This window comes from Salmo trutta, chromosome 35 (assembly GCF_901001165.1).
Source record: "Salmo trutta chromosome 35, fSalTru1.1, whole genome shotgun sequence".
NCBI classification, from domain to species: domain Eukaryota; kingdom Metazoa; phylum Chordata; class Actinopteri; order Salmoniformes; family Salmonidae; genus Salmo; species Salmo trutta.
The window spans coordinates 5188256-5215461 of record NC_042991.1 but is presented as its reverse complement, the minus strand read 5'-3'; the positions used below and the strand labels follow the sequence as shown (position 1 = coordinate 5215461).

General features: G+C 46.4%; 1 protein-coding gene across 5 annotated transcripts in view; it reads right to left on the bottom strand.

Moving 5' to 3' along the window:
- Window positions 1–518: 518 nt before the first annotated feature.
- LOC115174482 (1-phosphatidylinositol 4,5-bisphosphate phosphodiesterase beta-1) overlaps window positions 519–27206 on the bottom strand; it is a 213001-nt gene continuing 186313 nt past the window's right edge. For 2 of the 5 annotated variants that reach the window (XM_029733035.1, XM_029733037.1), the window contains exons 28-33: window positions 26935–27103; window positions 26382–26458; window positions 26130–26219; window positions 25742–25799; window positions 20958–21044; window positions 519–1466 (exon numbers count right to left, since the gene is read on the bottom strand). In XM_029733035.1, the coding sequence (XP_029588895.1) occupies window positions 1245–1466; window positions 20958–21044; window positions 25742–25799; window positions 26130–26219; window positions 26382–26458; window positions 26935–27103 (703 nt within the window). In that variant the 3' untranslated portion in view covers window positions 519–1244. Of the gene's footprint in view, window positions 1467–20679; window positions 20705–20957; window positions 21045–25741; window positions 25800–26129; window positions 26220–26381; window positions 26459–26934; window positions 27104–27206 lie in introns of those variants that run through there. The other 3 variants (XM_029733038.1, XM_029733036.1, XR_003871785.1) reach the window with 3 other exon arrangements.

Sequence of the window (27206 nt, the reverse complement as noted above, 5' to 3'; positions counted from 1 at the left end):
ACAATAGTTCAACAGCATGCAGATACATGATTTACTCTCCCTCATCACCCTCCTTCCATCCCTCATCACCCTCCCTCCATCGCTCATCACCCTCCCTCCATCCCTCATCACCCTCCTTCCATCGCTCATCACCCTCCCTCCATCCCTCAGCCCCCCCCCCCCCCCACGGCAGGATTAACCAAAAACAATCTAAACGCTAACGTGTCAAAAACATTACAAAAATGAAAAAAAGAAAACTATAAAATAAGTACGTCTCGACCAGGCCAATATTACATCTTACAAAGCAAAATAGGACAAAAATGGTATTAAAACAAGGTAGCAGCAGCACGGAGTAGACTGACTTTTGTGAGGACTAAGTAAAACCAGCAAGCCTCCAGTGCTTGGTGGCTACAATAGAATAGAAGAGTTAGTTCTGTAGAAAGCCTTCAGTGCAAAATATAAATTAGGAGGGATTCGTTATTTCAATAAAGAAAATAAAGGCTGCGTCCACAGTGGTTGGACAGGAAGTTGAAACCGACTTGCTACGCCTGGAATTTATTTGGGACTTGCAATGCAATCACTTTACATTGCAGTGCCATTGTAGGTTACAAATTCAACATTGCCTTGGTCTTAACCAATGTCATATTGGTGATACTCATAATTATTCTCTAAGTGCACAGTCAAATCAAAACATTGGCACCACTGACTGACCTACACTATAGTCAGCATCGTGAGAACTCAATCTAACACCTAACACGTTGTCTTGTTTAAAAAGTAGGAACACATTAAAAACATTTAAAAAAAGAAATGATTCTGTCTGTGCAATGGTTCAAGTATGTAACTTAGTTCCTGCGCATAGTTAGTGCCGAGTCACACATACACGTATCCTGTGGCTGCACCGCTCCGGAGCAAAAAACAACAACAAAACACACAAATACAAAACAAGTATTTACATATCTGAATAGAACTAAAGAGTAGCTACTCCTTATTACTGGTCCAGAGTCAGATATTGTTTATCCCCCCTACTGGTTCAGGTTAGGAGTGAGCGCAGGGGAATCTGTCCCTAGAACGGCAATTTTCACCTCAAGCCAGAACGACCAACCAGAACTGTCCAATTCAGAGGAAGGGGAGGGTTTAGTCTCTAATGATGTTTCGTCTCTAAAGCCTATTCCCTATATAGTGCACTACTTTTGGACAGTCTTATATGAGGCTCCGGCCAAAAGTACTGCACTGTATAGGTTAAAGGGTGTCATTTCAGATTTGTCTTAAAGGGGTGTGTCAAACACTCTTTCCGACGAGTCTTCTGTATCATCCTCTGACTGTGACGCTTTGTGGTTGAGCCTCTCGGTCGTCGAGGAGACAGACAGGTTGCCATGGGTACTGTCGTCGCTAAGCTTGGCCTTGCTGCTGTCCTGGACGAACTCCTGGATCTCTAGGGGCAACCGTCTGAACTTGTCCTGATACTCCTGGTCCAGCTCGGTCTGCAGCTATTGGGAGAGAAGAGAACAAAGTATGGTTCTACAACAGAACCAAATAGAACCCCAGAACAAACAGTAGCAAGAGAACTACAGCTACAAAGAGAACTGGTCCTAGTCCACCTCTCTGCAGCTGTAGGAAGAAGAGAGGAGAGAATGGGTCTATAAGCAGCAATAGGGAGAGGACAAACGGTATGGGTCTACAGAACCAACAGGGTGGGCCTACATAATTATATACGGAACTTGTCCTTGTTACCCCTGGTGCTCTGTAACTGAAGAGGGGAAAATAATATGGTGTCATTGACTAGTGATGACTGATATGGACCAGCTGAGTCGACGTTAACGGTCAACAGGTTCTCTTTTGCTACATTTTCTCTACCTCAATTAGTAATAAAGTTACTGAGCTCCCTGGCTCCTGCCAGACAGACGGAGTGTCAGAGAGAGAGAGAGAGAGAGAGAGAGAGAGAGAGAGAGAGAGAGAGAGAGAGAGAGAGAGAGAGAGAGAGAGAGAGAGAGAGAGAGAGAGAGAGAGAGAGAGAGAGAGAGAGAGAGAGAGAGAGAACGATACAGTCTTTTTTCTCCCAGGCATAGCCGCCGCTAATGATTACAGATGACAGGATTGTATTCATTCTGATCCAATAATTGCTTTAATGCTGATTTCTCTGTTTAACTACCCTGCTGCGTCCCAGGGGAGGGCCATAATTAAAGGAGAGCAGCAAAGATGAACCACATCACAATCTAAAAGCCTAAGAAAACAGCCCAACCTCCTGCTCAGGTAATTCTCCTCATTCCCACTCTTTCAGAGAGTTATCATCGTACTGCTACAGACATCCATATTCACAAGGGTATTGTTAGTGATAATATGTTAGCTCTGTTACTGTTAGCCCAATTCGGAAGCCCACTGTGGTAAGTTTGTCCAGTGCCTTCTTTTTCCAAATACCACAAATATGGAAATTGTGTAGAGGGCTTGAGGTGTCAACGCACAGTATGAAGTTTGATGTCAAAGATGGACCTTCTAATATATGTGGGTGCATGACACGAGCTCGGATATTATGGTCCTCGCAGAGACTTGGCTAAATGGCTCGATCCTGGATAAGGACATTGACATTGCTGATAACAAACATCTTCATGTGTAACAGACTGAAAACAATTGGGAGAGGTGGCTATGTATGTGAAATCAACTCGTGGCTTTACGTTCTCTAAATATCCCTACCCCCCCCAAAATTGGTGCTTTTGGTTATACACGTGTCCGTAAACCAAAATACACATTTATCTGTGATTTACCACCCGACTCTGTAGCTGATTGGCAGCTTTTCAGGCAATTAAGAAATAGATGCACTTCCTCAATCAAGAAAGCTAAATCTATCTCAGACTCTGCTGGTGAGCCGTCTACAGTTTGGAAAACAGTTAACGCAGAGAGAAAATTCCTTTCCTGCATTAGCAAGTCGTGTCAGACTGGCATCATTACTGAGAAAAATGAGATAAATAATGCTTTAATAGTGGTTTAATTGACCCTGGTGAGATAGTCGACTGCCTGCCCTTCTCACAGCCTCCAGTTGGCTCTATGGAAGTTCCGTCAACTTCTAGTGAATCTGTTTCCATTTCAACAACTTTCTACCTGTGATGTGCTAGAGGCCTTGCGCAACATTGATGCTAAAAAAAAAAATCCACTGGGGCTAATTTGCTTGATCCTTTCTTGCTGCAGCTTTCTGCTCATCTGATTACAGAATCTTTAACACATTTTTAAGGGTGCACTATCCAGAAATCGCTCCGCCATTTTCTGGTTGCTAAAATTCTAATAGTTTGCCCAATTTCAGTTTATGTGACAAAACAAGCAAGTATAGTGTAGAGAATCATTGTACCATCTAAACCGCTGTGAAATATATTTTCCATAACCCATAATATAGTATTTTCAGCTTTTTGAAGCTGGTGTAGAAAACCTAAAGTAAAAGACGCAAAAACGAAACTTAAGAACTGGGACCATAGAAATAGAGCACGTAGACCATATCTACCGCTTCTTAGACTTGCTTTCAATGAGACTGACAAATCTATAACTAACATTTCTATGTCACATATTGCAGCTTTAACCTTATAATTATTTCTGGTGCCATCCCGAGGGTCTGGAAGGCAGCCAATATACTTCCCCTTCACAATGTTGGTGACCCATGTGACCTAAATAATTATCGCCCCATTTCCAAACTCTCTTGCCTACTCAACTTAGATCCTTTTAAACTACGAAATGTATTCCATATGTACACCAGTCAGGATTCAGACAAGGTCATAGCACCATCTTTGCTACTTCTTTGGTTGGAAATGATGTTCTTAATGGCCCAGTGCCGTCAAAAGCATGATTTTCCTGTAGTATATGGACACCTACTCGTCGAACATCTCATTCTAAAATCATGGGCATTAATATGGAGTTGATTCCCCCTTTACTGCTATAATAGCCTCCACTTTTCTGGGAAGACTTTCCACTAGTGGTTGGAACATTGCTGCGGGGACTTACATCCATTCAGCCACAAGAGCATTAGTTAGGTCGGGCACTGATGTTGGGCGATTAAGCCTGGCTCGCAGTCGGCATTCCAATTCATCCCAAATGTATTCAATGGGGTTGAGGTCAGGGCTCTGTGCAGGCCAGTCAAGTTCTTCCACAACGATCTCGACAAACCATTTCTGTATGGACCTCGCTTTGTGCACGGGGGCATTATCATGCTAAAACAGGAACGGGCCTTCCCCAAACTATTGCCACAAAGTTGGAAGCTCAGAATTGTGTAAAATGTCATTCTATGCTGTAGCGTTAAGATTTCCCTTCACTGGAACTAAGGGGCCTAGCACGAACCATGAAAAACGGCCCCAGACCATTATTCCCCCTCCACCGAACTTTACAGTTGGCACTATGCATTGGGACAGGTAGCTTTCTACTTGCATCGGCCAAACCCAGATTCGTCCGTCGGACTGCCAGATGGTGAAGTGTGATTCATCACTCCAGAGAAAGCATTTCCAGCCAACGAACGGCACTGCACATGGTGATCTTAGGCTTGTGTGTGGCTGCTCGGCCATGGTAACCCATTTCATTAAACTCCCGACGAACAGTTATTGTGCTGACGTTGCTTCCAGAGGCAGTTTGGAACTTGGTAGTGAAGGTTGCAACCAAGGACAGGCGATTTTTACGCGATACGCTCTTCAGCACTCGCCAGTCCCGTTCTGTGAGCTTGTGTGGCCTACCACTTCACAGCTGAGCCGTTGTTGCTCCTAGATATTTTCACTTCACAATAACGGCACTTAGAGTTGACCGGGGCAGCTCTAGTGGGGCAGAAATTTGACAAACTGACTTGTTGGAAAGGTGGCATCCTATGACGGTGCCACCTGAAAGTCACTGAGCTCTTCAGTAAGGCCATTCTACTGCCAATGTTTGTCTATGGAGAGTGCATGGCTGTGTGCTCGATTTTATACACCTGTCGGCAACGGGTGTGACTGATATAGCAGAAAATAGCAGAAACCACTCATTTGAAGGGGTACATACTGGGGGAAGCATTGGAGTCATCACGATGCAGCAACCCTGTGGATCGCTTTCAACACTTTGTAAAGTCCATGCCCCAACGAATAGAGGCTGTTCTGAGGGGGGGTGCAAGTCAATATTAGAAAAGTGTTGATATTGTCTGGTATACTCAGTGTATTTCTTAGTCATTTTGAAGCTGCAAAAGTTGTCTACTCTACTGTTGAGGTGATTCTATGTCCTTCATGTATTTAATTCTTGGCTAAAGGCTATATTAAGATTCATATCTAAGAGCCATTCAACCCATATGCTAATGATCATATATTTAGATTCAACTAACTGTTGTAGTTTTTGATTCATCGACATTCTTTTAATTTTGTTTTCAAATAACTTCAAATACCTTCAAATATAATTTGGTTTTCTAAAAGAGGTATTCAATATCATTTAAATATTGCCTTTTAGTTTAAACGACCTTGAGTATTTTAAAAGTTGGTATTTTCAAATAAACTACAAAATAAGTGTTTTCTGCACAGGTCTGTTCAGTACATATCATTGCACGGCCCGCCTTGAAGTCTCGTCGATCGATTCGTTGATCTTTTTGTCTGTAGAGCCTTCTTGCATAAACGTCTGCCATACCGTTGTAATGCCCTGGCCATAGAGAGGGGTTTTTTGTTCTTTATTTTGGTTAGGCCAGGGTGTTACATTGGGTGGGCGTTCTATGTTCCTTTTTCTATGTTTTTGTATTTCTTTGTTTTGGGCGTGTGTGGCTCCCAATCAGGCACAGCTGAAGCTCGTTGTTGCTGATTGGGAGTCACACATAAGGAGCATGTTTTTCCTTTGGGTTTAGTGGGTAATTGTTTCTGTTAGTGTTTGCACCTGACAGGACTGTTTTGGCTGTCAGTTTTCTTGTTTTTGTAAAGTGTTCACGTTGGTCTATTACATTCTTATGATGAACACTAACTCCGCTGCACCTTGGTCTCTCTCTTCAGACAGCCCTTACCTTATTGTTAACCTTCAGAAGTATGTTACCAGACCGGACTCAGGGATGGCTTACTCTGGAGAACCCTTCAATGTCCACTGAGTTAGGTAACTCTGCTCTACGTTTTTTTCTGCGCCTCTCACGTGGAATGATCTCCTTAAAGTTGGTGAATATGGTGCTGGTAGTGCAATTCAGGCAGGATGTTCGAGGGCCTTTTTAATGAAGAATGTGTTTTTTATATGATTGTGTTTTGCTATTCGTGTTTTGTGTTTGCTTTTCGTGTGTGTGTGTGTGTGTGTGTGTGTGTGTACAGTATAATTGTTGTTTATTGATGCGTTTGACAGGTCTTCAATGTAAATGCAAATGTGTTCTTAATTGGCTTACCTGTATAAATAAAGGTAAAAGGACCATGTCAGAATGTAAGCGCTCAACTGAGGCTCGTCAGCATTACATGAGATCGAAAAAAAAAAGGCTGATTTGACTAACTCTCTGATCTTACGGCGGACTCGTGCCAAAAAAAAACACGTTTTTTGTAGGATTACTTACTCTTCAAACAACCCTACGATTAATGTATCGCCAAATGACTTATGGGCTAATGGTCAGGACTATGGCTGTCTTTGTGGGTAATACACCTTTTATACACAAACTGTAGTGAAGTGATCCAATATGAATTAACCTCGGTCCCAGTCCAATCCAAGGAGCCATTCTTGAGAGTGGGGTTATTCAAATCCAAAAATGTGTGTACAGAGAAGCCTCCAGGTGTTAAGAGACACTTGTGTGAGACACAGGCAGGGACGGATGAAGACTATCCCACTGGAGGACTGGGTAGAGGAGGAGAGAGGGATGAAGACTATCCCACTGGAGGACTGGGGAGAGGAGGAGAGAGGGATGAAGACTATCCCACTGGAGGACTGGGGAGAGGAGGAGAGAGGGATGAAGACTATCCCACTGGGGAGAGGAGGAGAGAGGGATGAAGACTATCCCACTGGAGGACTGGGGAGAGAAAGAGAGAGGGATGAAGACTATCCCACTGGGGAGAGGAGGAGAGAGGGATGAAGACTATCCCACTGGAGGACTGGGGAGAGAAAGAGAGAGGGATGAAGACTATCCCACTGGGGAGAGGAGGAGAGAGGGATGAAGACTATGCCACTGGAGGACTGGGGAGAGGAGGAGAGAGGGATGAAGACTATCCCACTGGGGAGAGGAGGAGAGAGGGATGAAGACTATCCCACTGGAGGACTGGGTAGAGGAGGAGAGAGGGATGAAGACTATCCCACTGGAGGACTGGGGAGAGGAGGAGAGAGGGATGAAGACTATCCCACTGGAGGACTGGGGAGAGGAGGAGAGAGGGATGAAGACTATCCCACTGGAGGACTGGGGAGAGGAGGAGAGAGGGATGAAGACTATCCCACTGGAGGACTGGGGAGAGGAGGAGAGAGGGATGAAGACTATCCCACTGGAAGACTGGGGAGAGGAGGAGAGAGGGATGAAGACTATCCCACTGGAGGACTGGGGAGAGGAGGAGAGAGGGATGAAGACTATCCCACTGGAGGACTGGGGAGAGGAGGAGAGAGGGATGAAGACTACCCCACTGGAGGACTGGGGAGAGGAGGAGAGAGGGATGAAGATGATCCCACTGGAGGACTGGGGAGAGGAGGAGAGAGGGATGAAGACTATCCCACTGGAGGACTGGGCAGAGGAGGAGAGAGGGATGAAGACTATCCCACTGGAGGACTGGGGAGAGGAGGAGAGAGTGATGAAGACTATCCCACTGGAGGACTGGGGAGAGGAGGAGAGAGGGATGAAGACTATCCCACTGGAGGACTGGGGAGAGGAGGAGAGAGGGATGAAGACTATCCCACTGGAGGACTGGGGAGAGGAGGAGAGAGGGATGAAGACTATCCCACTGGAGGACTGGGGAGAGGAGGAGAGAGGGATGAAGACTACCCCACTGGAGGACTGGGGAGAGGAGGAGAGAGGGATGAAGACTACCCCACTGGAGGACTGGGGAGAGGAGGAGAGAGGGATGAAGACTATCCCACTGGAGGACTGGGGAGAGGAGGAGAGAGGGATGAAGACTATCCCACTGGAGGACTGGGGAGAGGAGGAGAGAGGGATGAAGACTATCCCACTGGAGGACTGGGGAGAGGAGGAGAGAGGGATGAAGACTATCCCACTGGAGGACTGGGGAGAGGAGGAGAGAGGGATGAAGACTATCCCACTGGAGGACTGGGGAGAGGAGGAGAGAGGGATGAAGACTATCCCACTGGAGGACTGGGCAGAGGAGGAGAGAGTGATGAAGACTATCCCACTGGAGGACTGGGGAGAGGAGGAGAGAGGGATGAAGACTATCCCACTGGAGGACTGGGGAGAGGAGGAGAGAGGGATGAAGACTATCCCACTGGAGGACTGGGGAGAGGAGGAGAGAGGGATGAAGACTATCCCACTGGAGGACTGGGCAGAGGAGGAGAGAGGGATGAAGACTATCCCACTGGAGGACTGGGGAGAGGAGGAGAGAGGGATGAAGACTATCCCACTGGAGGACTGGGGAGAGGAAGAGAGAGGGATGAAGATGATCCAACTCGGAACTGGAGTGAGGAAAGGAGAGAGGGATGTATGGAGGAGAGGGGAATGAAGTCAATCACATAGACTAGAGGACTGGGGAGAGGAGGAGAGAGGGATGAAGACTATCCCACTGGAGGACTGGGGAGAGGAGGAGAGAGGGATGAAGACTATCCCACTGGAGGACTGGGGAGAGGAGGAGAGAGGGATGAAGATTATCCCACTGGAGGACTGGGGAGAGGAGGAGAGAGGGATGAAGACTATCCCACTGGAGGACTGGGGAGAGGAGGAGAGAGGGATGAAGACTATCCCACTGGAGGACTGGGGAGAGGAGGAGAGAGGGATGAAGACTATCCCACTGGAGGACTGGGGAGAGGAGGAGAGAGGGATGAAGACTATCCCACTGGAGGACTGGGGAGAGGAGGAGAGAGGGATGAAGACTATCCCACTGGAGGACTGGGGAGAGGAGGAGAGAGGGATGAAGACTACCCCACTGGAGGACTGGGGAGAGGAGGAGAGAGGGATGAAGACTATCCCACTGGAGGACTGGGGAGAGGAGGAGAGAGGGATGAAGACTATCCCACTGGAGGACTGGGGAGAGGAAGAGAGAGGGATGAAGATGATCCAACTCGGAACTGGAGTGAGGAAAGGAGAGAGGGATGTATGGAGGAGAGGGGAATGAAGTCAATCACATAGACTAGAGGACAGGTGAGGGGAGGAGAGAGGTGATTACCCCTCCACACATCCATCCATAGACTCTTCAGGAACAAGGAGGACCACTTGTCCTTCCCGTGCACTTGACTTTCATTAAACCTTCCCGTGCACTTGACCTCCATTAAATCTCCACCTGATCTAAACAGATTCTGACACATCTTTCTGGTTCCACTCCTCACGTAGGACAAGCTGTCCTCAATGACTGACCTGCCTAATGACAGAACCTGCCTCTGTACCATGGAAATAATACATTTAATCACCTGCGTCCTAAATGGCACCCTATTCCCTACATAGAGCACTACCTTTGATCAGTCCTAAATGTAGTGGACTGAGTGTACCAAACATTAGGGACTCTTTGCAATATCAGAACAGCCTCGATGGACTCTATAAGGTGTCGAAAGCGTTCCACAGGGATGCTGGCCCATGTTGACTCCAATGCTTCCCACAGTTGTGTCAAGTTGTCGGGATGTCCTTTGGGTGGCGGACCATTCTTGATACGCACGGGAAACTGTTGAGCGTAAAAAACCCAGCAGCGTTGTAGTTCTTGACACACTTAAGCTGGTGCCCAGGCACCTACTACCATACCTGTTTTTTTTGTCTTGCCCATTCACCCTCTGAATGGCACACATACACAATCCATGTCTCAATTGTCTCAAGGATTAAAAATCCTTCTTTAACCTGTCTCCTCCCCTTCATCTACACTGATTTGAAGTGGATTTAACAAGTGACATCAATAAGGGATCATAGCTTTCACCTGGATTCACCAAGTCAGTCTATGTCATGGAAAGAGCAGATGTTCTTGATGTTTCGTATACTTAGTGTATAGGGAAAAGGGAGCAAATTAGGATGCAACCCATATCTTATCATCATGTATCACATGTTGGTTTAAAAACAAACACACCCTCTACCTACTAGACACATAAATACGTGGAGATGAGACGATTTCATGTAACTTGTGAAGTGAAGCTGAAGGCAGTTCTCCATTACCTGGGACAGGGGAGTTCTATTCTAATTAGTCTCCCCTTACTCTCTCGCTAACCCAGCTTGAAGTGGTGACTGGTCTGATTGGACCACCTTTTCTCAGGTGTGTGTGTGTGTGTGTGTGTGTGTGTGTCACATTCATACGGAGCCTAAGGTGATCTCTGCCCTGATCTGACCACACACCCCAAGGTGACCTTCCAGGAAGAGTGTTTTGCCAGACGGCTAAAGACGCTTTGCTCTGCAGCCCCTCTCCTCCCCTCTGCTGACCTACTTAGGAAGGGACAGTCTGCCACACGCGTGTGAGTGTGAGAGATTGTGTGTGTGTGTGTGTGTAAAAGGGAGCGAGAGTACGTGTAGTCTGCTGTCCCCCTGCAAGCCATAGAGGCCCCGGGGTCCTTTGATTAAAGCTGTCATCTCTCTCTTAGCTCGGCTGGTTAAGAAAGGTGGGGTGGAGTGGGAGGGTGTGAGGTGAAATGGGGTGGGTGGCCGGAAGTCAATGGTTCATGGATGGGTGTGTGTGTGTGTGTGTACGTGAGAGAGTGTGTTCAAGTGTGTTCATTGTCATCGGGGATGCATGCGCGTGTGTGTCGGTTGGGGACAGGGTGTGTGTGCGTGTGTGTGTGTCGGTTGGGGACAGGGTGTGTGTGTGTGTCGGTTGTGGACAGGGTGTGTGTGTGTGTCGGTTGTGGACAGGGTGTGTGTGTGTGTCGGTTGGGGACAGGGTGTGTGTGTGTGTGTCGGTTGGGGACAGGGTGTGTGTGTGTCGGTTGGGGACAGGGTGTGTGTGTGTGTGTGTGTCGGTTGGGGACAGGGTGTGTGTGTGTGTCGGTTGGCGACAGGGTGTGTGTGCGTGTCGGTTGGCGACAGGGTGGGTGTGTGTGTGTGTGTCGGTTGGGGACAGGGTGTGTGTGTCGGTTGGGGACAGGGTGTGTGTGTCTGTGTGTCGGTTGGGGACAGGGTGTGTGTAAATGTTGGAGACAGGTTGTGTATCAGGGCGAGGTGTGTGGGTGTGTGTGTTGGGTACAGGGTGTGACGAACACCACACCTCGTTATCACCTGGGGGAGGGTGTGACAGCTGAGGTAATTAAAAGTCACAGGGATGGAGTGATGAGGGAGGAGAGGAGGATGGAAGGACGAAGAGCAGATGGAGCTAGCAGGGTCTCTTTCTTTCTCTCGCTTTCTGTCAGTCCCCATTTCTTCTCCCACCCCTCTCAATGCGGCATCTAACACAGTGGAGAGCTGAGCCTCCTCCAACAGCGCTGTCTAATAGAAGGTCTCATCAGGTGTCCGGATCAGACTGAGCAACCTCGACTACCCTTCAGAGACCAGCGCAGTGTTTGTGTGTGTGGCTTCCGCTTGGACCCAAACGAGCATTTAAATACGGTATCTCCTCAGAAGACCCATCATCTGTCAAAATACACACACACACACACACACACACACACACACACACTCACTTCTGCCTTTCTTAAAATACTTCACTGGATGACTTTCACCATCTGTCCTCATTCTGAGGCGCCATCGAGGGAAGCGGTGTGTGTGTGTGTGTGTGTGTGTCGGAGGGCCTCGGAACTAAATTCAGTTCCAAATGAATGTGTGGCTTCTTGTCACTCTCAGTACTAAGAGTTAGTAAGACAGGTTACATAACAGCACCACTCAACATGTATCACATTGGTGGCCGCAGGCTTTTACTCCAGCCCTACACAATCAAGGTCCCAGGGAGCAGCTGATTAGTAGAATCAGGTGTGTTAGATTAGGGCTGGAACAAAACCCTGCAGGAGGGGAGCTGTCCAGGAGGATGTTTGGCCACCAGTGATAATATCCAGCATTAAGGACTCAGAATCCACCTGTGTTCCTCAGCCCTGCCGGGTCTCAGCATAACTCTGAGAGCTACTTATGGGCCTGCACCCCAAATGGCAACCCTTTCCCTACACAGTGCACTACTTATGACCAGGGCCCACACAGTGCACTTAATACGGAATAAGGTTCCATTTGAAAGATGCCTGGCAGTCTTCGGGTACTGTAAAATGGTTTAGGTACAGCAGAACCCAGTCCATTTTCAACCCTAGTGGTTCCAGTCCACTCCTGTGATGTATGCCACACTGTGTGTGTGTGTTTGTCCCTTCCTGTCCTAGATATATCCAAACACAGTCCAATTAGGCTCTCCATGAGCAGGAGGTGGCTGAGGGGTCACCACTCTGACGGCTTGTTTTAGCAGCCTTTGCATTCTTTCCAGTGGTCCACAGGAGAGGCATAATGAAGGAGAGAGAGAGAGAGAGATGGGCTTTATGAATTATTTATTTGTATGTGTTGGGCTTTAGCCAAGATTATTCTTTACAGAGTCAAGTATATTTGTCCAGGCCTCAGTTGTTCCTCGACTAGAGAACGGACAGGTTTTATACTGCTGTCTTGTCTCTCCTCTCTCCCCCCTCTCTCATCCCATTCTTTCTACTCCTCTCTCACTCCCTCTAATGTTTTTTTCTTCTTTTCTTCTAGTAATGCTGATATGTAGAGCTGGCTCATTGTGACACCGTGGAACTGTTAAACAGTGATGTAGAGGGGAGGGTTTCCAGCAGGACAACAAGAGATGTGAAACCTTTCAAGACACCTTCATTAGTCAACACACACACACGAACACGCACAGACACAGACACGCACAGACACAGACACAGACAGACACAGACACACGCACACGCACACACAATTCAGCCCTGTCATCCAACACCACAGGCAGGCAGGAGTGTAACCTGGCACGCAACACACACACATGCAGACATGCTCACACACCAACACACGTAGACACAAAAGTGTGACAAAAGGCTTCGTCTCTCTCTTTCCTCTGGGAGTAACAATGTTCCCTGTGGGCAGAGTGTGTGTGTGTGTGTGTGTGTGTGTTGTGTGCATTATTGATGTGACCCTATGGAGTGGAGAGAGGAGCAGACCAAAGGCAGTGATGAGGGAAGCCATGACCGCCCACAGTGTGAGAGTGGGGGGAGAGAGAGGCATAGAGAGAGGGGAAGGAGGGGAAGAATGAGGAAGAGAAAGAGTGGGATAAAGGGGGAGAGTAGAGAGAGAGAGGGAGGAAGGAAGGAATTACTGTTTTCCAGATAAAGGGTCTTTCTCTGTTTTTGTGTCCAGAATCAAGAACAACAGCCAGATCCATTTGGGCCATAATAAGCCTCTGGACATTTTCTCTCTCATTTTCCCTCTCTCTCATGTTCCCTCATTTTCATTCTCTCTCTCTCATTGTCTCTCTCATTCTCTGTCCCTCTCTCTCTCACTCCCTCGCCCTCTCTCCATCTGTCTATCCTGTCCTGTCCTCATCTCTCTTCTCCCTCTCCCTGTCTCTCCGTCTCTCCGTCTATCCCTCCCTGTCTCTCTGTCTATCCCCCCTGTCTCTCCTTCTATCCCTCCCTGTTTCTCTGTCTATCCCTCCCTGTCTCTCTGTCTATCCCTCCCTCTCTCTCCTTCTATCCCTCCCTGTTTCTCTGTCTATCCCTCCCTGTCTCTCCGTCTATCCCTCCCTGTCTCTCCGTCTATCCCTCCCTGTCTCTCCGTCTATCCCTCCCTGTCTCTCTGTCTATCCCTCCCTGTCTCTCTGTCTATCCCTCCCTGTCTCTCCGTCTATCCCTCCCTGTCTCTCCGTCTATCCCTCCCTGTCTCTCCGTCTATCCCTCCCTGTCTCTCCGTCTATCCCTCCCTGTCTCTCTGTCTATCCCTCCCTGTCTCTCCGTCTATCCCTCCCTGTCTCTCTGTCTATCCCTCCCTGTCTCTCTGTCTATCCCTCCCTGTCTCTCTGTCTATCCCTCCCTGTCTCTCTGTCTATCCCTCCCTGTCTCTCCGTCTATCCCTCCCTGTCTCTCCGTCTATCCCTCCCTGTCTCTCCGTCTATCCCTCCCTGTCTCTCCTTCTTCCTCACTCATTTTCTCTTCCTCCCTCACTCTCCCTATTCTCTCTCTTGTGGTTTCTCTATCTCTCTGTCCCTCCCTCTCTCTGCCTTTCTACAGGCCACCACCAGGCAGTCACTATCCCTGGGTTGCGTCATCAGGCTCCAAATTAACAGATTGCAGAGAGTCGTGCATAGAAGATGATGGGGAGGGGTGTGTTTGTGTGTGTGTGGGGGGGGGGGGTAGTATGAGTGTTTCCATGACGACTGCACAGGGCTCCGGTGTGTTGCATCACGGACCAAACACTGTGTGCGTTTGTGCGTGTGTGTGTGCGTCACTGTGTGTGTGTGTGTGACGGTGAGTATGTGCGATAGAGAAAAAGTGTACGTGAGAGTGTTACAGTAATGGCTCCTGCACTCGGGGAGGCCACCATTTTTCTGTTGCCTGCTCCAAAAAGGATGAGACGGGCTATCTGCCTCCACACACATACACCCCACACTCACACTACATTCGTCTCCCGGTGCGCACACGTGTACGTGAGTGACACACGTGACGGATACACTTCTCTCCCCAGTCGTCTCACATCCAAGTGTGAGAACAGAATAATGGTATTGTGGGTGTGAATGGCATTTCACCTGTCTAGGCTAGCTACACAGTCAAGTAGGAGGACACTGGTGCAGTGTGTAGGGTAATAGAGATGACTGTCCGGGTGAATCAGACCCAGACTTCACAATTACATTCCTATATCTTAGTCATTCAGCAGACCCTCTTAGCCAGAGTGACCTACAATTAGGGAAGGGAAGACTACCACATAGCATGATTCTCCCAGGTAAAACCTTGAAATATGACTTATAATTACTTTCAATATGAGTTAAATAGTTTACGAAATAAGTAAATATGTTCAAAAGCTGCTTTTCTGTTTTGGAATGGTGTTGGGGTATACCGGTCATTAAGAAAACGAAGACATGTAGACCGCTGATTGGCCAGCTCATTCTCCTCTAGACCGCTGATTGGCCAGCTCATTCTCCTCTAGACCGCTGATTGGCCAGCTCATTCTCCTCTAGACCGCTGATTGGCCAGCTCATCCTCCTCAGGAGTACGACATCATACTCTATGATGAAAGAGCAAGCTTTTATTTTCTTAAACGGTCTGTCTGAGATACAAGTTTGAGGTGGGGTCTTTGAAGTGTTTTATTCTCTCCAATTTATGCTTTGGCCACAAATATGAGTATAGGACGAGTCAATAACATTATTTGGGTATGAGTTAACAGGATATTAACTTTTTAAAAGTGATACTTTCACTGGAAAGTTAGCTACTTTAAGATAATCTGATCGACAACCATGACACTAGGGCTGTATACCCTGGTGCAATGGTAGGTCTTTGAGAGTGATGTTGAAGGTGTGTGTGTGTGTGTGTGTGCTCAATCAGCGTCTACCGTGCTGTGGGTGTGAAGCCATTTTGATTAGAACATTAGCAGGACACCATCACCTGAATGCACACCCACTGAGAGCGACGACAGACAAGACAGAGGACACACGCTCCCTCTCCCTCCTCCTCCTCCTCTCCATCCCCTATCCCCTCCCACACACTCTCTCTCCCTCCTCTTCCATCACCTATTTCCGCTCACACACTCTCTATCTCTCCCTCCTTCTCTTCCTCTCCATCAGCTACTCCCGCTCACACACTCTCTCTCTCCCTCCTTCTCTTCCTCTCCATCAGCTATTCCCGCTCACACACACTCTCTCTCCCTCCCTGCCCATATCGACTCCATATCTCTCTCTTTCCCCATTTTCTCTCTCTCTCTCCCTCTCTTCTGACAGATTGCCGTATGGCCATGGCAACGCGCACGTTGAAATAATGGAACACATGCTGACATTTGGAGACCAACGCACAGCCACTCAACCTGGCAGATTCCTCCATGTAAAACAACTGACCCTCCATTGGAACGATGGCTTAAAGGTTCGGCGTCTTCAGACACGCAGTAAACGGGTTAGAAGCTCGAGCATTCACTTCGGCACAGACGGATACAGTAGCAAATAGGTTGAGTTAAAACTGGACATGGAACATGAGTGGTTATTTGTGTAAACTGGCCTCGGTAGTATCTATTTCCTTCTGCACAGCGGGATAGCATCTGGCCTGACACACACACACACACACACACCCGTGAGGTAGCGTAGCGTGGTGCTAACCCGGGCGGGCGGTCGCAGTGAGAGATGTGAGGGTCTCCACAGACCAGGGATGGTTATAGCCGGTCCATTAGCGGCTGCTCTGAGCCCAGAGGAGAAATCTGGGTCAGAACTGTGTGTGTGAGAGAGAGAGAGTGTGTCTACATGTGTCTGTGAAAATGGGTGTGCTTGTGTGTGTGTGTCTTCATATTAGCCCTATCCCGGTTAGTCATGCCCTCCTCCATTAGCCCTTCATGGAACTCTCACTTGACTTCATCATCATCCCTCTCTTTTTCTACTCCTCTTTCCTCGACAAACATGTGTCAGTGGTAACACATTACGTATGACTCAGATGGTGTGATTGTGTACAAGATGAGAGAGAGAATGGTCATAATGTCTGGGCTGGGGGGATTCAGAGTGTGATATAAGGAGAGAGGGTACGACAGGAAACGGGGGGAGAAAATGACTTCCTCACAAGCCATACGCTTACACGCCCACACGCACACCGTGAAATAATGAGAAAGGAGGATCTGCTACTGGAGGACTCTAAAGACAGCTTACAGCCAAGACAGTATAACTGTGCCTAGCTATTGAGAAAAGCGCTATTCATTGTTTCAAGTATGATTTTCCCCATAGTCATCGTCCCTGTGCTGCACTAGTAAGTACAACATCATCCATGCCCCCCCCCCCCTTCTAACAAGTCCAATGCTTATCACATTTTCATATATCCAAGTGTATCTCAACTCCACGATACCGCATCCACCGGAGTTGAGTGCAACTTGGAGGGAACCTCCGACTTCTTCAAAATGTAAATTCTTAAACCCCTACCGTGTACCTATGTTTGTTCTTTGTTGTGGGCCTTGCTGTTCACTGAAGTCCATACTTCTTTAAAAAACGTTGATCAAATACAACCACCGACTGTTTCCTCGTTGCTGTTGCTCGAAGATTGCAGTCGGGGGTTGTATTTGATTGACGTTTCATGAAAAAGTATGGATTTCAGCAAACAAAGAAAGGCACTCAACAACAGAGGACAAACAATAGAGGACAAACACAGAGTGTGACTATACCAAACCTTAGGAACACCTTCCTAATATTGAGTTGCACCCCCCCTTTAAGCCTCAGAACAGCCTCAATTTGTCGGGGCATGGACTCTACAAGGTGTCGAAAGTGTTCCACAGGGATGCTGGCCCATGTTGACTCTAATGCTTCTCACAGTTGTGTCAAGTTGGCTGGATGTCCTTTGGGTGGTGGACCATTCTTGAGACACACAGGAAACTGTTGAGGGTGAAAAATCCAGCAGCGTTGTAGTTCTTGACACAAACTGGTGCGCCTGGCACCTACTACCATACCCCGTTCAAAGGCACTTAAATATTCTGTCTTGACGATTCACCCACTGAATGGCATACATACACAGTCCATGTCTCAATTGCCTCAATGCTTAAAAATCCTTCTTTAACCTGTCTCCTCCCCTTCATCTACACTGATTTGAAGTGGATTTAACAAGTGACATCAATAAGGGATCATAGCTTTGACCTGGATTCACCTGGTCAGTCTGTCATGGAAAGAGCAGGTATTCTTATTGTTTTGTATACTCAGTGTATGTACACAGTAAAGGTTAAATAATAAAAAAATGTAAGTATTGACTTCCCAGCAACTTGCAGATGTGGTATCGTGGAGTTGAGATATACAGTGCATTCAGAAAGTATACAGACACCTTCCCTTTTTACACATTTTGTTACATTACAGCCTTATTCTAAAATGGATTCAATACATTTTTTCCCTTATCAATCTACACACAATACCCCATAATGACAAAGCAAAAGCTGTTTAATTGTTTTTGCAACTTTATGATAATAAAAAAAACTGAAATACCTTATTTACATAAGTATTTAGACCTTTTGCTATGAAACTCAAAATTGAGCTCAGGTGCATCCTGTTTCCATTGATCATCCTTGTGATGTTCCAAAAGGCACCTAAAGGACTCTCAGACCATGAGAAACAAGATTCTCTGGTCTGATGAAACCAAATTGAACTCTTTGGCCTGAATGCCAAGCGCCACATCTGAAGGAAACCTGGCACCATCCCTACGGTGAAGCATGGTGGTGGCAGCATCATGCTGTGGGGATGGTTTTCAGCGGCAGGGACTGAGAGACAAGTCCGGATCGAGGGAAAGATGAATGGAGAAAAGTACAGAGAGATAATTGATGAAAACCTAGTCCAGAGTGCTCAGGACCTCAGACTGGGGCAAAGCTTCACCTTCTAACAGGACAATGACCCTAAGCACACATCCAAAACAACGCAGGAGTGGCTTCGGGACAAGTCTTTGAATGTCCTCGAGTGGTCCAGCTAGTGCCCAGACTTGAACCCGAACGAACATCTCTGGAGAGACCTGAAAATAGCTGTGCAGCGACGCTCCCCATCCAACCTGACAGAGCTTGAGAGGATCTGCAGAGAAGAATGGGAGGAACTCCCCAAATACAGGTGTGCCAAGCTTGTAGCGTCATACCCAAGAAGACTCAAGGCTGTAATCACTGCCAAAGGTGCTTCAACAAAGTAGTGAGTAAATGATCTGAATACTTATGTAAATGTGATGTTTCAGTTTCTCTTTTTTTTTTTTGTCATTATGGGGTATTGTGTGTCGATCGATGAGGGGGAAAAACGATTTAATCAATTTTAGAATAAGGCTGTAACGAAGGACTGGGCAATATGGCAAATACATTTTCATGATATCTATATATTTTTCAATCGATAATGATAATTATCACGATATTAATCAAATAATGTTTCAAAGGTGCATATCTGCTTCAAACTCATGCCTGAACAAACCGTGGTTAGAGCGTTGGACTAGTAACCGAAAGGTTGCTAGATCGAATCCCAGAGCTGACAAGGTAAAAATCTGTCATTCTACCCATGAACAAGGCAGTTAACCCACTGTTCCCAATAGGCCGTCATTGTAAATAAGAAGTTGTTCTTAACTGACTCGCCTAGTTAAATAAAGGTTACATTTTTTTATTATTATGTGAGCTACAACTAAAATTATACTTGAAGGAAAATTGTTCCATGTTTGTGGCCAGGGAGCACGTACCTGGGGTCAATAAAATTTATAAGCCTCTTGAAACCTTCCTTTTCGACTGTGCTAATGTCCTTAGCAATGCAATGCATAATAGCATTTGTGATGTCTTTGTGTTTTCGATGTTTGCTTGTAGGGCATAAACGCAGTCCGTGTTGACTGCTTCGGGCAAACATCCCTAGATTTGGCTGATGCTTGAGGGGCGTTTATCAATACCGTGGCGCAAACTCAATCTTCCTGCATGTTCCAAAGAGTGTTTTTGCTTCAGATGTTGAAAAAGGTTTGTCGTATTACCAGACTTCGTAGCCACCTGTCTATGGCACAATTTGCACCAAACATTGCTCTCCTCTTTGTCGGACTTCAAAAAGCCAAACCACTTCCAAATTACTGAAACAGTTTAACCCTTTTTTATCAATCATTTCTTCATTGTAAGCTGCTCCTTCTCCATGGCGATCACTGTTTTTGTCTACATCCCTCATTTTTCGTGGTTAATAGTGGCTCCTCCATCACTCGAGGTGCTAAGTGGTTTTTAGTGGGCGTATACCCCTCCACGTGCATATTGTCACTTCTCCGCACGTTCCTGCTGCGTCACAGAGGTGAAATGGACTGCTGTACCCAATTATTCTATATCGACATTATCGAAAATGAATCGAAACGTTTTTAAATCATTATTGAGGGAAGTAATTACCTCGATAATTATTGATATTGATTTATCGCCCAGCCCTACTGTAACGTGACAAAATGTGGAAAAAGTCAAGAGGTTTGAATACTTTCCGAATGCACTGTACTTGGCTAATTCTCTTATAGATATCGCCAATTCATTAGGTCCCGGACAAAAAGTGTACTTTCTATTCTACATACAATAACAAGGTTAAAGATGAGTTGTTACAACAAAAACACGCAGCAATACAACCATAGCTATAGAGCAGAGTATTCAGAGGGAATATGCCTGAAAATAATTGTCCCAGACACCCAAACACAGAGCAGAACGCTGAGAGTGGGGAAGAGGGGTAAGAAACCAGGCCATGGAAATGCGGTTTGGAGATCCAGCTACGTGTACATAGCAGACAGAGGAGACATGATAGAGGAGAGGAGTGGGGGCGAAGAGGAGAGGAAAGAATGAACCGTCTGACAAGGACATAGAGTAGTTGGGAGTGTTAGGTTGAGCTTGGCCTTAGAGTGCAGTTGACCATCAGGGTTATTGTTCCAGAAAGGCAGAGTCGGAAGCAAGGTGCACATCCACTTGTTATCATTCTCCAGCCTTCGCCTTCTTATTCAAACCATATCAATTATTTCACCTTACTGCTTTTTGTTATACATGCTTAAGTATTGAAGCTGTATTAATGCACACTCAGACGCAGAATGTCTTACCCTGGTCCTCTGTAGTACCTCCTTCCTACAATCACAGTAACAATGGACATGATGGAAATGATTAACCAATGGACCCTTTAATGGGATGAAAATATGTCTTTGTCCCAAATGTCTCCCTATTCCCTACATAGTGCATCACTTTTGACTAGTGGTCAAAAGGAGTGCACTGTAAAGGGAATAGAGTGACATTTGGAACGCATCCTACACCTGACCATGAATGATTGGTTCGATGCAACTTCATCCTACAGTTCTGTATTTGAGGGCAAACGTGGCCATACCTTAGGTTTCTCATCCACAATCTGTTGTCTGATGTCGTTCTGCTTCTCCAGTAGTCTCTCCATTCTCTTACTCTGAGCATCCTCCAACTACACACAGACAAACACAGGGGTAGGCGAGAGTAAGGTGTAGCCACTTCGCAATACATACCGTATAACAAACACAAACAAATCCACAGGCAGGCACGGACGGAGACACACACACAAAGATGGCGGAGGGCGTGTGTCTTGCCGGTTCCTGCTTGACTTTGCTTTTTTATTGCTATTTTTGCATTAATTCTTACTTTGTTTGCTCAGAATGTCTGTGCGATAATTTCCTACAACCGACAAACACTTCTGGATCATGAATCGGAAGCTACACACATCACTCGGCCTCCCAGATCTGGAATACTACATTGGCTCCTTTGTCCCTGGCACAGCGGGCTTACCTGTTGCTCCTGGCCCGAGATGACCAAAGGCAACGCTGGCGATGAAGAACAGAAAGGAAAGGGGGACTCCAAGCTAGGCTGAAAAGACGGTCTACCCGGCCTCCTCTTCCTAGTATCTTCATGGCTAATGTCCAACCGCCGGAAAATACATTTGTGAACTCAGAGCAAGGCTTCAATCGCAGAGGGACATCAAGGAATGCTGTGTCTGTTTTTACAGAGACATGACTTACGGTCAATTAACTCGACTCTGCTATTCAACCAGATGGCTTTTCCATTTTCCTTATGGATCAAATGACGGCTTCTGTTAAGAGTAGGGGGGAGGTGTATGCTTCCTCATCAGCAATTCCTGGTGTACCGAAGTTGAAAACATCCCGAGCTCCTGTTCACTCGACCTGGAGTTTCTGAAGCTAAAATGCCGGCCCCACTATATGTCAAGGGAATTCGCGTGTTATTATCACAGCTGTGTATATACAGTACAACCACAAGCAAACATCAAGGTGGAACTCATCCAACTGCACAAGAACATTAGCCAGCAAGAAACCTCTCACCGGGAAGCAGTCTTTATTGTCACGGGAGATTTTAACCAAGCAAGATTATAACAGATTCTTCCAAATGATCACCAACATGTTTCCTTCCCCATGCATCCTGCCCCGTCTGTGCTGGACCATGTGTACACAAACATCAGTTATGCGTACAAAGCCACCCTCCTCCCCCACTTCGTCTCTCTGTTCCTACTCCCCATCGACAAGCTGCAACTGAAGAGGGAGCCACCAACAGAGAACAGTGAGGTGCTGCGCTCAATGCCGCATGACTCTTTTGAGAATACCGATTGGAATATGTTCAAAGATTCATCCACCCTGGACTCATCGATCAACACTGAGGAATATACACTGAGTTGTACAAAAAATGAGGAACACCTGCTCTTTCCATGACATAGACTGACCAGGTGAATCCAGGTGAAAGTGTAGATGGGGAGAAGACAGGTTAAATCATTATTTTTAAGCCTTGAGATAATTGAGACATGGATTGTGTATGTGTGCCATTCAGAGGGTGAATGGGAAAGAAAAAAATGTAAGTGCCTTTGAACCGGATATGGTAGTAGGTGACAGGCGCACTGGTTTGAGTGTGTCAAGAACTGCAAAAGCTGCTGGGTTTTTCATGCTCAACAGTTTTTTGTGTGCATCAAGAATGGTCCACCACCCAAAGGACATCCAGCCAACTTGACACAACTGTGGGAAGCATTGGAGTCAACATGGGCCAGCATCCCTGTTGTCACGTTCTGACCAGTAAGGGGTTATCTGTTATTGTAGTTTGGTCAGGACGTGGCAGGGGGGGTATTTGTTTTATGTGGTTCAGGGTGTGTGTTTATGTAGAGGGGTGTTTGATTTATGTATTCCGGGGTTTTGGTCTATGTTCTATGTTAGTGTATTTTCTATGTTCTAGTCTAGTCTTTTTAGTTCTATGTTTAGTTTATTGATTTGGCCTTCAATTGGAGGCAACTGTTCCTCGTTGCCTCTGATTGAAGGTCCTATATAGAGGGGTGTGTTTTGTTTGGGTTTTGTGGGAAGTTGTTCTTTGTACTGCTGTGTGAGCCTACAAGACTGTTCGTTCGTTTATTGTTTTGTTTATTAGTCGTGTTCACAATAAAAGTTAAGATGAACACTCAACCCGCTGCGCCTTGGTCCAATTACTACGACGACCGTTACACCTGTGGAACGCCTTCGACACCTTGTAGAGTCCATGCCCTGATGAATTAAGGCTGTTCTGAGGGCAAAAGGAGGTGCAACTCAATATTAGGAAGGTGTTCATAATGTATTGTACACTCAGTGTACATCATCAGTCACAGGCTTCATTAGGAAATGTGTTGATGGTGTTGTACCCACAATAACAATCCAGACATACCCCAACCAAAAACCCTGGCTGAACGGAGAAATCCGTACCATGCTGAGAGCATGTACTGCAGCATTCAAGGATTGGCAACAATCTCCACAGCCTGTTGTCTAACCTAAAATAACCTTAAATTACTTCAACAATAAACAGTCGCTGTGACTCTTAACACAGGTACGCCCCTGGGGTGTGCCCTCAGCCCTCTGCTGCGTGGCTTTGCATGACACCAACTCCATCATCAAGTTTGCTGACAATACCACAGTTGTAGGCCTGATAACCAACAAGGACGAGTCAGCCTATAGGGAGGAGGTAAGTGAACTTGCAATGTGGTGCCAGGACAACAACCTTTCCCTTAACATCAGCAAAACAAAGGAGTTGATTGTTGACTTCAGGAAGCAGAGGAGGGAACACCCCCCCCAATCCACATCAACGGGACTGCAGTAGAGAGTCAGCAGTTTTAAGTTCTTCAGCGTCCAGATCACAAAGGACTTGACATGGACCAACAATACCACCAATATTGTAAAAAGGGCGCAACAGCGCCTCAACTTCCTAAGGCTGATGAAGAAATTTGGCATGCCACCCCAGGTCCTCTCCAAATGCTACCGCTGAATCATCGAAAGAATCCTGACCGGTTGCATCACTGCCTGGTATGGAAATTGCTCCGCCCACGACCACAAGGCCTTTCAGCGGCGGATGAAGACGGCGCAGTACATCACTAGGACTGTGTTTCCATCCGTCCAGGACGTCTAATTGAAACGTGCCTGAAGAAGTCCTGCAGCATCATCAAGGATCCTATACACCCCAGCCACGAGCTGTTCACTGACTTATCGTCGGGTAGACGGTATTGGAGCATGAGGTCTGATACCAACAGGCTCAGAGACAGTTTCTATCTACAAGCCATCAGACTGCTGTACATTTGAACTGGACGGACCACCTGCTCTGATTCTCCGCACCTTAGCACACACGCACTCACTCACTCACTCACTCACTCACTCACTCACTCACTCACACACACATACACTCATGCTGCACACACACCTCACAACTGCTGCTACCAGACCCTTCCATGATACATGTGTAAATATTTTATTATAAATTGTGCCTTCCTGTATTATACTTACGCTAAAATGTTTATTCTATTCTATTGAGCCATTTACTTTAGATTTGTATTCTTAAATGTTATTATTAGTTGTGCTTGCAAAGCACAACTGTAGATTCAATGATCTCCCATTTCAATGGCAAGAAAAGGACCATAGACTTTAGTTGTAAAAATAATCAAAATAATCACCTAACCAACATTGAGGTGTTCAGACTGGCCCAACTTAGCTTTCTTGTCAAAGGATATTTGATACTATGTATACTTTTGGAACTATAACCATTTAAAATGTGCGTAAATGAACATGGGCTTGAATGAGAACCACAGGAATACAGTGGTTGATATTCAAAATGGTCTTGCTCCTTGGTTAATTAAGCTACAAGACCAACTTTAAAACATTCAGGCTATCCTAACTTCAAATTCTCTGAAACCTTTAAAAACTAGAAACACCCGACCTGGGTCCCAAGTTGCGCAGCGGTCTAAGGCACGGCATCACCACAGCCTGGGGTTCGATCTCCCCCACCCCCCCCAAAAAATATTTGAATGAGCATTAATTAGCATAAAATAACTCACCAAAACTAACTCTTGAACCATTCAAGCTAGAGACACCAAACCAACTTTCACATTTCAGATTTTTTTTAACTTGTATCAACTATAATTATATAAATTAGCATAAATGAACTCACCAACAGTAACCCTTGAACCGTTCAAGCGACCCAAGACACCAACCCAACTTTCTTTTATTTATTTATTATTTTTGTTGTACTTTTTACCCCCTTTTACCCCCCAATTTCGTGATACTCAATTGGTAGTTACAGTCTTGTCCCATCACTGCAACTCCCGTACGGGCTCGGGAGAGGCGAAGGTCGAGAGCTGTGCGTCCCCCGAAACACGATCGCGCTACAGCGCGATGGAACAAGGACATCCCAGCCGGCCAAACCCTCCCCTAACCCGGATCGACGCTGGGCCAATTGTGCGCTGCCTCATGGGTCCCGCGGTCGTGGCCGGCTGCGACAGTCCGGGATCGAACCCGGATCTGTAGTGACGCCTCTAGCACTGCGATGCAGTGCCTTCCATTTTATAACCAGTCATTATCATTACTGCTGTAGTCACTACCACGACAATAACTTATTTCAAAACCATAAGTACTTTAAAACAAGCTAGCAAGCACACCACATTTTCTTCAGGAAAACATACTTTTCTAGTTTCTTACTGTCGTTTCACTGTCGCGAAGGAACCTGCAAGTAAGAATTTCGTTGGACGTGTATCCTGTACATACAACTAATACAACTTGAAACACACACACACACACACACACACACACACACACACACACACACACACACACACACACACACACAAGCACACAAACTTACCCGTTTGATATACTGCACCACCTCATTGACAAACGACCTGTTGATTTCCAGCTTCTCTCTGTGAACATCGAGAGGCGTCAGCTCTTACATCACCTTAACATTCCTCAAATCTAACCTAAGATGACTTTAACAATCAACAATCCTAACATTCCTGGTTCCAATCTAGCTCAAAGGACCGTACATAAAAGTCGGTAAGTCTGTCTGACGACCTGTGACACTTTCTAGCGTTAAGTCTTTCTGTCAAAAATAACGGCATCGTTAGATCATATTGCATGTGCGTGGATCAGTCAGATGAAGCATGAACCTTCATCGCCATCTGGTGGCCTTGTGCATATACAGATAAACACACATGTATCAGGAGGCCTCTTCCTCAACCCCATCTGCTTACTCCTCTGTCACGTTCTTGTTGTTGGCCTTTGCTTCATTAATCTTCTCCTGTCTTTTCTTGTCCATTTTCTTCTTAAGGTCTTTCTTTTCCCTGTGGGGAAGGAAAGTGAAACAATTGCCCCATCAACTACTTGCATGTAGTCAATGTGCCCTTGAGCAAGGCACTTAATCCTAATTGCTCCTGTAAGTCGCTCTGGATAAAAGTAAGTGTGTGTGTGTGTGTGTGTGTGTGTGTGTGTGTGTGCGCGCTTACTTGTCACAGATGTCCCGGATCTTCTTCAACTGGGCACTCTGACATTCCTCTGCTATGGTTGTCAACTTCTCCACCAGCTAGAGGTATGCAGAGACAAATACCACTGGTTATCCTACAGTTTGTCTCTCATAAGATATGATCCCCGACTCATGGTTTCTGTTTAACTCAGGCATGATCTGTTGACTTTGGAGAATAGAATTGGTCCAGTCAGTATTGTTCTCTTCTGCACGGATAAACCCTGAACACCTCATCCACAAAAAAACTGTACACAGAACCGTGACTACACTCAGCATTTCCATCTACCGTAGCAGTAGAGGAGCACTGGGACATCTTTACACTGATCTGAGGTCAGCAAAGCAGAGTGAGTAATAAAGCCCAGAGGGAGCCCGGTCATTAAACACAAGCCAAGACTTAGCATTATACTGAGTTGAGTGTTACTGCACTTGATGCTGATTCAACGCAAATAAAATATGTACGCTGAAATGAGTTTATGTGCTCTTGTCAACCAGTATCACTCTGCTTGAGGATAGGGATTAGGTGTGTGTGTGTGTACCATTTTGATGTGTTCTTTCTTCTGGTACTTCTCGCTGTAATACTGCTCCTGTCTCAGTGTGAGGAGCTGTTGTTGCTGCTGCTCCTTGAGCTCAGACAGTCTCTGACTGGACTCCTGATCCAACACACACAGCTCCTGCTCCAGGGACGACAGACACTGCTCCGACCTGCTACACACACAAATAGAGTAGACACTGAGGTTAACACACACATGGAGGTCGGTAAGTGCTAACAAACACAAACACAAACACGCATGAATGCTCAGTACACACA